Raw genomic sequence first — 11440 nt, 5'->3', positions numbered from 1 at the left:
CATTCGTACGTTTCATCGACGATTAAGCAAATAAAGAAATAAATTCATAATCAATAGAAAAATAAACTAATAAAAACATTCGTTATGTTTCGATGAGAAAATTCGCAAAACATAATACCTACTCATTCATATAATTGTTATTTATTGAAAAAAATTTGGTAATTTTAACGGTCGATTTACTCTTCTCTGTGCTATCCTTTTTTTTCTCGTATTTTGTTTCTTTTTTTGTTCGAAGACCGGTTAGGTTGGGGTTCAAGCAGAACAGAGCGAAGAAGGGTGGAATAGGAATAGATGGGTGACGAGTACGCATCTATCGAGCGTAAACGATGCTTACCTTGGTGGCTCGTTAACGATCCACATAACAGCCATTCGTGAGAGTGTATTTCATTTTCCCTTTCTTTTGCTTGATCCTTGTAGAGTTAGTCCGTCATCGAAACCAACAGGAGAGGGTAACGAGTCCTTTGCAAGAATCGGCTCCCTGCGTTCCTAACCTATCTTTCGCAAACACCCTTTACCATATTCTGGCAATACCCTCAAACTCGAACTCGTTTCAACGTTCCCGCTATGGAACTAACGATTGTCCTTTTCTCCACTGAGCAGTCACGCGTGTCATTTTTCTTATGTGTGCTCTCGACTAAATACCACACCCCTTTTAACTCACGCAATTCGTCTAACCACTCAAATTCGTTTAAACGAGCATCGCATTGACGTAATTTACCGTGAAATCCAGGATAGACTATATGCATATACATGTATATATATGCGACTTTTAACTGTAAACATGGCTAACAAAAACACGCAGCATTTATTCGTTATATACTTAAAAAATATATCTGCTAAGAAAATTTTATTTTCTATTTGAAGACAATGTATTTGATGAATGTAGAAAATAATAGCTAAAAGAAAAACTGAGAATCTAAATGTTCGTAGAAATTTATCATATATTATTTCAATATGAAATTATTCACTGGGTTCAAAAGGAATTTGTTTCCAGTAGTAGAGATAACTAGTGAACATATAATCGCAAGAACTCAAACATATAACGAATGAATATTATGCATTCTACTTTTACTTTCGAATATTGAAGTAGATTAAATGACGAAATGTCTTCAAAAATATTATCTATCTTATTTATTATTTACAATTCGATGTTTGTTTTAATTTTTTATAATATATGTCATGCAATAATCTATTATTATTTAATGAGAAATCTATTGGAATCCCACTTATTGTTATCGCTTCCTCCTCTCGAGTAATTCATTGCATTTAACGAGCAAGATTGCATTACGTATTAAAAAGAACAAGTCAAGAAGCCTCCGTGGCGCAATCGGCTAGCGCGTTCGGCTGTTAACCGAAAGGTTGGTGGTTCGAGCCCACCCGGGGGCGGATTTCTTTTGTCATCGTAGTCGTCTTTCAATAAAGATCTTCATAATAATTGATTACTGACATATCTATTATTTTTTCATATATAATTTTGTTCGTATGTTCATTATTAATGCATATCTATTTTATTTTTAATTTATCGAGAATTATATTATTATTCAAACCTACAAAAATGAAAACTATCCCTATCTTATTCTTACTGTTATTCGTCTTTTTCTCTTTTTTTATTTTCAATTTTTTTTAATTGATTTGAAACTAAAAAAAAGAAACAAATGTCGTGTTATGCAATAACGAAGAAAGAAATATTAATTGATTTCTTAGAAATAGTGAAAAAAAAATATTTTTATCATATTCGCCCAACGTGGGGCTCGAACCCACGACCCTGAGATTAAGAGTCTCATGCTCTACCGACTGAGCTAGCCGGGCTGTTGTAATATTTGGCGTATTACACCAATGACATTAAATGTCTTAATAAAACAAATGAAATATATTTTTATTTAAGTTATCTCTATGTTGCATCATTCGATTTTTTCGTATTATAGAAAATTTAAACAGTACTAGATATATTTATAAATATTTGTAAATATTTGTAAATTGTTTTAATTGGATTTTTATTTATTGAAAGTTATTAAATGTAAAATGAATTTACTCAATAATGGTTAAAATGTTATACTTATCAGTTCGATTTATTATATTTATCAATAGATTTCATATCTTAAAAGGTTTTTGTTATTTCTCAATTTATTTATCGAGATCACATACAACATAAATATGTGAAACTTTTAAAAGAATTTTCTTATTTTATGAGGCTTTCTAACGTCTACTGGAGGTTCGAAAGTTAAAACTAGCTTTACTTCACTTAGCTGTTTCTTGAAGATTATTACATATATATAAAAATATTTAAGAAGTTCTAGAACATAATCCCTTCGATATTTTTTCGAAAAGTGAAACTACAGTTTGCGTATCATTTTTAGATGTATGTGTACAAATAGAATATTCATGAATTTTGGAATAATAATGTCTTTTCAAACATAACGGTTTAAATCATAAATTTTGCTTGAACAAATACTGCTTTTTTCGCTTCGAAGGACGAAATTAACTTGAAAACTTTAATGACAAATAATTTTTTGCTATAATTTTTCGCGTAAAATATTCTAATTACATTATATAACTTTTTATTTATCAATGATGAAAGTAAAGAAAAAAGTTAAAGTAATTAAAATAATTATCGCAAAGTAATAGACGAAAAGTAATAATGTAACAGAATTAAAATGGTTATAAATTATAAATAAATATTTTTTTTCTAAATAAAATTTAATAATTATCAAATCACATATGTATTTTCGAAGAAATAAGAATAATTGGTTTTTTTAAAAAATTCGAAAAGATTAAACTCAATATAATAAAATATAGACTAATTATAAAAAAACATTATCATATTTTAACTAATAATTATATAAATTTAACAATTTAAATCAAAAATATAACAGAAAATATCTCTTTAATAATTTATGTTTAATATTATAGTTTTTGAATCATCGTAAAGAAAAGACTATTTTTGCTCTTACTCACGTCAAGAATCACTTTAAAAGTTTTTAAGCATTTAGTGATATTTAAGCTATCGAAATGAACTAAAATCAACGACCAAAGATTATAATTATTAAAAAATAATTATAATAGTGTAAAAATAATAAATTAAATAATGAATAAAACGAAAATAAATCAAAATTAATCATGTGCAGTTAAAAGTATTAACCTAATGCCATGCGAGGATAATATTGAATCATAAATAATAAAATGAAAACTTATCAACATTTTCATTGAAAAATATTACATTAATAAAAAATTAATTTTCAAAATAATAATAAAAAATTTTTGTTTTAAAAAGATCATTCTGTATAATATAAATATAGAATATGATAAAAATATATAAAAATAAAGTATAAAAAGTAATAAAAAATAGTGTGAACCTTAAACAAATGAAACAAAATCGTCTCCTCCTCGATAGTATAGTGGTTAGTATCCCCGCCTGTCACGCGGGAGACCGGGGTTCGATTCCCCGTCGGGGAGTTTTAAGTCACTTTTTTTTCTTATTTGTTCATAATTATGCTAACTCTTTATGCTACATGAACACATAAATACATTACTTAATTGTATAGTGCATTACTTAATTGTATAGTGCTGTATAGTGGATTTTGTATCTTTTTCTCTTATTAATTTTTTTTTATATTAATTTCATATAATAACTTCAAAATATTATACTATTTTAATCTTTATATCATATATATATATATATACTAAACAATTGAACATATACATATTTGTATGTTTATATTACTACTATATTTTTTTTATTAATTATCTAGAAGCGTAATATAATTTTTATCTTTTCCCATTAAATCTTTAAATAATATATATAATTTTTTCTTAATTGTAACTTGTTTATCAATAAATAATAAATAATAAAAATAATCAACATATATATACATATATTACATGTTTTAAAATTTTTTGCATAAGCAGGAGAGGTTATATGAAGATACGATAAAGAAAAAAAGAAAAAAGAACAAAGTACTTTTTCAATCGACGAGGATGGGATTCGAACCCACGCGTGCAGAGCACATTGGATTAGCAGTCCAACGCCTTAACCACTCGGCCACCTCGTCTTCCGTTAAGTTTTGGATTTAATACACAGAACATATTACAAATATAAATCTTTTTAATAATTTGTTATTTATTTAATTATCGAATTTTTCAAATTAATCTTTTAACACAGGAATTATTAAAAAACGAAAATCCTACCGTTTCAAATCTATAATATTTTATGGTATATAGGTTAATATTATTTATATAAATACAAAATAATTTGAGATCGTAGAACAAATAGTACAACAAATCAAAAAATCGTTCAAATTCATAGATAGAAAAGCATAATGAAATTAAATCTATAGGAAATTTCGAGAAACTTTGAATCTGAAAAATGATGTAATTTAAGCAAGTATAATTCATTTATAAAAATATTAGATATTTACCGATAATTTATTCATGAATGAAAAAATAAAAGTCATGCGCTGTTTTTCAAGACACATGGTGAAATGAAAAACCTTATTTTGGCTGGTTGCCAGAATTTATTTGTTCGCAATACGACCCCTCTCCGCCATTGTTGTACTGAAATTTTTTCAGATTGTCGTTTCGTTATCCTTTGTCCTTCGAATAAGAATGGCCGTGTTTATTACATATGTATGCTTAACACATATGTAAAAAATAGATGGATAAAAGCACATAGATATATCGAAAAATTTTTTGAAAGAAACGAGAAATGTGATAATCGATCAATAATTTAACGATCACCCATTACCAAGAAGCAACGAGAAGGTACTTTTTCCGTAAGACAAGTACTTTCTTCCAAGGTGCCGAGATTGGCCCTTAAGAGAACTTCCGCGATTATCTTCTCGGCAATGATACTTTGTCGAGGCATTGATTTTCTCAATTTACCGGCCACGTAACGACCAAAAGTCTCGAAATGGTCATCGCAGCTGGTGAAATGTCTTGGCGAGAGTTCGTGACTCGATTCCTTCAGTTGACGATCTTGAAAATTTTCCTGTTGATACTTTCTTCTCAGGTAATCGGTGTTCGATATTCTTCTCGTGTATGATCCTTCGGTTTCCAAGATGATCGGTTGAAAAGCTGGGACAGAACTAGCTCCTGGTGAGGGTACGGGCGATGGTGGCTCGATCTTGTCTACGTCCGTTTGCACAGACTAAAAAATAGTTAGGTTTGCCAGCTGTAATTGAATGTTATACGGATATATGGGTGGCTATGGTGGCGATCGAAATATAACATGTGAGTGAACGATGAAGAAGTGAACGCATACAAACAGTGAACGTTTAATGTCCAAAAGAATCACCCGATTCATCGTTATCGCATCGCGTCGGATCGTATTACATCCAATATATTCTCGACGAAATAAATAAGCGTTTTATCCAAACATCCAATAAATATTTCGTGTATATGAAACAATTGAATAAACAAATGAACGATCATTTTTTTTTTCCACTTTTCTTTTTCGATTTCGAACGTAATTCCGGCGTACTAGCGCATGTTGAGTTTCTGGATCGATAAAGTGCCGCAAAGAGAAAGAGAAATAACGAGAGAGCGATGACTAGAGAAAAAGAGAGGAAATGAATGAAAGGACGAGCGAAAATGAGAGGAAAAGATAGGAATGGAAGAAGAGGTACAAGCTCGATGTTCGGTATCAACCGTATCAGAGAGATATATGTATTATTCGTAAAATCTCTCTCTCTCTCTCTCTCTCTCTCTCCTCGATTTTTATCATATAGTCGCGATAGACGCATTACGAAATGATGAAATGCAAGTAAGCATTTCTTTTTGCGCGTCGACGAATTTATGAGAAATTTTATATCCTATCTTGAGAATCAAATAAAGTCAAATGAATTTGTTTAATCGTTTATGTAGTATGGAAGGAGGAAAAGAATGGAAATGAATAGTGGTAGATAGATAGAAAAAGGATTTGTAAGAGAAAGAGAAAATAAGAGAGGAAAGTCTCGATTCGCGCAGTCTTGAAAAAAATTGTACGAGCTCGTACCATTATCTCCTCTTGAGAGAGATCCGTTGGGTTAACCAAAGCATTCTTAATGTTCCTTTCTTCGTCCAATGGATTTGTCTCGTTCTGTTCCGCGACAAATTTTAAAATATCGTAGTACCATAACGAAGATTTGTATCGTTGCCGAGGATTTTGGACCATCCTCTGTGAACTCCGTACTTTCTTGTATTCTCTTCTGAATGCAGTTCGGAGGGTATTAATTTTTCGTATCACAGTCTCTCTATCCGCTATCGGATTAACCTCCCTTAATTTCTGTACAAGGGCATCGTAAGCACGATTTCGAAGCAACCTGTCCTTATATCCTTTATACTTAATCTGCCACAAACAGGGAAAACTACGATAAAGTTGAATAAATTCTGCAAGAAAGTCGTGCGAATATCCGATCAAATCCGATGTCGACATTGTTGCCTTTGTGCTCACTCGATTCTTGAACGAATTAAAACACCTTTAATAAATCTTTCAAATGCCAATAAAATACAATAATTTGAAACAATGATTCGTTGCACCGTAATAACAACTTATGAGCGAACAACATACGCGAAGAAAAGTAGGATAAACGGAACGTGGATGACTACGCTCGACATTCAACTGAGGGACCGCTACTCAACACGAGTTCACAAGCTGATCAAACGTTGTATCGTGTATGCTGGTACGCCTGGCTTTGAAAACGCGTGTATATACGTTTGCTCAAACCACCTTGTTGTCAATCAGTTCGCTCTCCCTCCAGTAATCAAAGGTTTACTCGTGCTTGTGCAAGCGGTTCTACCACACTCTTTCGCGATGATTCACTTTCTTCCATTTTCATTTCTTCTTCTTCTTCTTCTTCTTCTTCTACTATTATTACTTCTATTTCAATTTCTTCCTCTCGAATAGTTTCTATTTTTTACACCAAATATTTCATTGTGAATTGAAAATCTCTTGAAAAAGAAAGAGAGTAACCAAAAGAGTAACGAGATTTCGATCGAAGTGTGATTCAACTGGAATCAGTACAGGCAACGCGTTTCGCACTAAAGAAATAGTTACTAGTTATATAAGTGATCACATCGTATGTTTCATTACGTATCTATTCGCGAAGAGTTTTTCAATTCTCTTTGAGATACAACAAATCTTTTAATTCGCACAGTCTCCCTTGTGCTTGAAACGTTCACGTTTGATCAGGTTCGAGAAGGTTTGCGCAAACGCGAAGCGTGACAAAACGAGGCGAGGCTTTGGCGCGACGCAGCTAGGTGTGGCGGGGCAAGGCAAGGCGAACCGACCCGATGCGTCTCTGTCTGCGTCCAATGAAAGCTATTTCCTGCTAGTGTTGCCAACGTGACCGCGCAAACACGTTTCACGAGCTAGTCGAGTGCGACAGTTTATGCATCGCCACGCCTCGACGTGTACCACTCGCGTTTTTAGTGCTTTGTACGGGTTAATTGTTGACAAAAACCTAGCGGACAACGTTCTTCTAGACGAGACGTTTTTTATTTGTAATTCAATGATATTGTAAATCCAATTATTGTATCGTAAATTCATTTCGAGTGCAAATCAAGCTGCGCAGTCTCGCGAAATTGATTACGTTTCGAGATCACGGGAAGTATAGGTATCTCTGGAAAGGCGAAATTGCGAAATTCGAGAAGCAAACGTGGCCAAAGGCCGGTTTTGCCGGATTGGAAAACGATAGCGCTGTTATGTGCGAACCTTCGCGCCTTATAAGGTACTAGCGGCCAATTCGTTTACCACGCGAAGTCTGATCGTTTCGATCGATTGTTGATATCGTTTATCATTGTTGAACGATGATCTGAAATTGTAAATAATTTGCTCTTTGTGTTCCTATTTTCTTATTCGATATGTCGTTCACGTTTCAAAAAAAAAAAAAGGAAGAAATTGGATATAGACAAAATATGTTTCAAAAAAGAAAGAAAAGAATGGGATACAGATAAAAAGAAATAACAGAGAGAAAGGAGAATGAAAGAAAGAAACGTCATGATGTTTAAACTTACAAAAGACATATTTTCATTCGTAAATAATGCAAAGGAATGAAATTGTTAGCACTTTATCGGCAACGAAAACATTATAACTTGAAGAGGAGGAAAAGGGAAGTACAGGAAGATATCTTGGTGTTATAATTGGCGCTACATATTCATGACGCTAACATCACATTCTTCTTAATCTAACACTAATTACAATCTAGAAATTATTTTATTGAATGAATAAGAAATTACGATATAATCAAACATAATGAATGTTAATAAAGATTTGCGTCTGGATTCGATTCACTTGAATGACATAATTTGTTTCGATAAAAAATTTGCATATTTTATGTATTTTGCCTTTCTTCCTTTCATACTTGTTAATAAAATTTATTAGCTTTCTAGAAAATTTTATCTTGTTCATTAGAATAATGGCAATATTTAGTAATGGCAAATTCATCGCTGATTGTGAAAGAAAAAACAAAAGTGACATTTTTCGAAAGACAAACATCGTTCGACGACGTATCAATGATATCGATATTACGCATCGTTTCGAAACAATAATTATTTCGATCGATCGATCGAGCACGATTGCCGGTTGTTATAAGTGTCGTAAGGTCGGTCGTTAATCATTAACGCGAGTTCCATTGTAATTGTTGAACAATTTAATATCACGAATGATTTGAAAATTAGTAGATAAATGTGTATCGATATCACTTACTTCGAGCTTGAGCTCAACGATTTTCCATTTCTTCAAAAAATTGTGCTTTCGTTTCTGAATTATTCCATCGTTCATTTACACATTCGTTAAAAATCAATTTCTTTGTAACACACCTTTGATTATAATGTTCACGGTCTGTAACTTTTCACGCGCGCGTTTGTGTTCTGGCGATTTTCGGTTTTATCTTTTGCAATTGTTGATTCGCGACAGCTGGAAATTGTTCACGCGCGTGCGAATAGAAATTATACCAATGAAATGCACCGGTTTGGACGCTAGCTAAAGTCTGACTGGCGAAGCTGGCTCTGTTGGTTCGTTTCACTCGTAGGTTTCCACTCGCTTTCGCGCGTCATTCCTGTCGGTGTGTATTGGGCCTTGTCAGACCAGGTCAAGCCAGGTCGGGTGAAGCACACCGTCAATAACTACCATTGTCGGGCTAACTATATTAGATCACAAGTGTATGATATATATAGTGCGATTATGATTATGATATGTGATTGTGTTAAAATCAAACTAAATAAAATCAAAAAAATGGCTAGTTATCGTATTTTTTTCTACATTCTTTGTATTCGATAGATAAATAGAGATGAAATGTATATTAGATTAATATATATTATATTTTGTCTTTACTCAGTATACGAATACTATCAAAAAAATAACGTTTTAAAACATAATTTGGATTCTGGTTTTAACATTATCATATACATTTTTTGTACATACTTTATGTTTATTTATATTTTAACGTAAAACTATTTAGTGCTAACCGTCTTGTTTGTCAACATCCTTATTTTTTTATACATGATATCAAACACAAAACGATTCAGATTATGCAAGATGAACGATTATAGAGAAGAAACGTCGAGATAGTAAAAAGGGGAAGCATTTACATTTTCCTTTGTGATCAAAGAATACTTCTGTCAGTCGTCTCCGGCGATTGTCGACTTGTTAGTTGTTCGTTTGTCAACAATTATTTCGAACTAAATATAAACACGTTTTTTATTCGAGAATTTTATTTAAAAGATATATTTTCAAAATGAAGCTAAAACGAAACTTTTATCAGTTTTCCTTCTTTGAGAAAATGCCAAAAGTAACAAATTAACAAACAATAAATACTATTTATTCAAAATAGTCCGCGATAATTTAATTTTTTATTAATCCATAATGTGATTGCAATATATCAATTTAAATGATTATAATAAACTATATAGAAAAGAAATAAAAGATAGATTGTGATAGATTTCGAAAACGAGAAACAATATGCTACATGATAATAATTTGCTGCAGAAGAGAAAAGAAATGATGAACAATGAAGACAAGATAGAAAAAATAAGGAAAATAAAAGATAAAGAAGACGATGCTAATTCTCTTTGTATGGAAAAACCGAGCGGTCCGTTGAACAAACTAGGAGGCAAGCCAGACTTTCGAATAAGCTATTCAACCAGTGCAATATACCGTGCAAATATAGCGCATCCCGTCTAGACGACGTGACTTTTCCATCTGAACGAAAAGTTACCTCGTTATTTCGTGATTTTCCATGGAAAGCTTGGTGAAGAAATAGCAAAACAGTTCAAGTAAATCGGTTCGAGATGATCGATCTTGCCCAATCGTTTTCACTCGTTAAACAATGATAGTGATAGTGTCTTATTCAATTGATAAACAACTAAAAGTTTTCTTTTATTATAGTCAATAAATTCGAATAAATATTAATGCCTCTTTTTTTTTTACACTTCTCTCAATTTAACTTTTAACAAAGATTAAAATGTTCAACAACATACTATTTCCGATAATTTAGAAACTATACTTAATAATCTGGTTTAATTAAAACTATATATATGTATTCAAAACTGCTATCTGTTGTTTCTTCAATGTTCAATATATGTAATTCAGAGCTGAACGATGAACAACCGCGAGAAACTGGTGCAAACTCAATTCGAATGACTTTATCTCGGCATACGTACACATAATACTCTTTATGGTAGGCCATATTTTATGATATTCGACATTATTTAGTTTGTTAACTGAAATGTGGAAACTTGAATATTGAAAATCTATTTTTCTATTGAAAAATTAAACGGAAAATATAAAAGATAGATTAATAAATAATATTTGATTTATAATTTATAATTTATAATTGCATAATTTTAATTAAAATGAAAAAATTCAAATGTCATTTGAATATTCCGATCGATTGTAAATATTGATTATTATCGATTAGTGAGATTTGATTAACAAGAAAATATATAAAATGAATTTTCAACCCGATAATTCAGAAAAATTTTATGTTGTGCATAAATATTTTGTATGATTATAAAGTATGAGAAGAGAATAGTTATGTAGAAGAGCAAAGTTATGTCAAAAAACATAAAGACATTATATTGGAAGTTTTATGATATACTTCATCGTTAACATAGAATCACGAAAGATTAATATCGTCATTTCCTTGATGATATTATGTATAAATATATATTATACGTATATATTATTATATATTATTACGTATAAATATATATACTTATTATAAGAATAGATAAGAAAAAAATAAAAAAAATCTTGAAGCAGTTGTTGCACGTGAAAGAGTACTATTGGATAAGTTTTATTTGATGCTCTTTCGTAATTTACAAACTATTCATTGAATCATGACAAAGAAATTACATAACAAATCGCGAAATCACTAAAAGGTTGAATATTCCAACTCAATATTTTATAACTCACGAACAGCTCATAGTAAAATTTTTCTATCGTTTTTATTTCATATTCTTGTTA

General features: G+C 31.2%; 1 protein-coding gene and 4 non-coding genes across 5 annotated transcripts; 2 read left to right on the top strand and 3 right to left on the bottom strand.

Annotated features, from left to right (window-relative positions):
* Nucleotides 1-1312: 1312 nt before the first annotated feature.
* On the top strand, nucleotides 1313-1386 carry Trnan-guu (transfer RNA asparagine (anticodon GUU)). Its single transcript has one exon. It is a non-coding gene; the product is annotated as a tRNA-Asn (tRNA).
* A 350-nt stretch (nucleotides 1387-1736) lies between these two features.
* Trnak-cuu (transfer RNA lysine (anticodon CUU)) lies at nucleotides 1737-1809 on the bottom strand. Its single transcript has one exon. It is a non-coding gene; the product is annotated as a tRNA-Lys (tRNA).
* A 1572-nt stretch (nucleotides 1810-3381) lies between these two features.
* On the top strand, nucleotides 3382-3453 carry Trnad-guc (transfer RNA aspartic acid (anticodon GUC)). Its single transcript has one exon. It is a non-coding gene; the product is annotated as a tRNA-Asp (tRNA).
* A 514-nt stretch (nucleotides 3454-3967) lies between these two features.
* Trnas-gcu (transfer RNA serine (anticodon GCU)) lies at nucleotides 3968-4049 on the bottom strand. The gene has a single exon. It is a non-coding gene; the product is annotated as a tRNA-Ser (tRNA).
* A 48-nt stretch (nucleotides 4050-4097) lies between these two features.
* Nucleotides 4098-10668, bottom strand: LOC108003000 (uncharacterized). Its single transcript, XM_017065034.3, has 2 exons — nucleotides 5990-10668; nucleotides 4098-5143 (listed from the first exon to the last, which is right to left on the bottom strand). Exons 1-2 carry the CDS (start codon nucleotides 6407-6409, stop codon nucleotides 4724-4726), a joined length of 840 nt encoding a protein of 279 aa, XP_016920523.1. The 5' UTR covers nucleotides 6410-10668; the 3' UTR covers nucleotides 4098-4723.
* Between the last annotated feature and the right edge of the window lie 772 nt (nucleotides 10669-11440).

This window comes from Apis cerana, linkage group LG10 (assembly GCF_029169275.1).
Source record: "Apis cerana isolate GH-2021 linkage group LG10, AcerK_1.0, whole genome shotgun sequence".
Lineage (NCBI taxonomy): Eukaryota > Metazoa > Arthropoda > Insecta > Hymenoptera > Apidae > Apis > Apis cerana.
The sequence above is the reverse complement of the archived record's forward strand: the minus strand, read 5'-3'. Positions and strand labels throughout refer to the sequence as shown.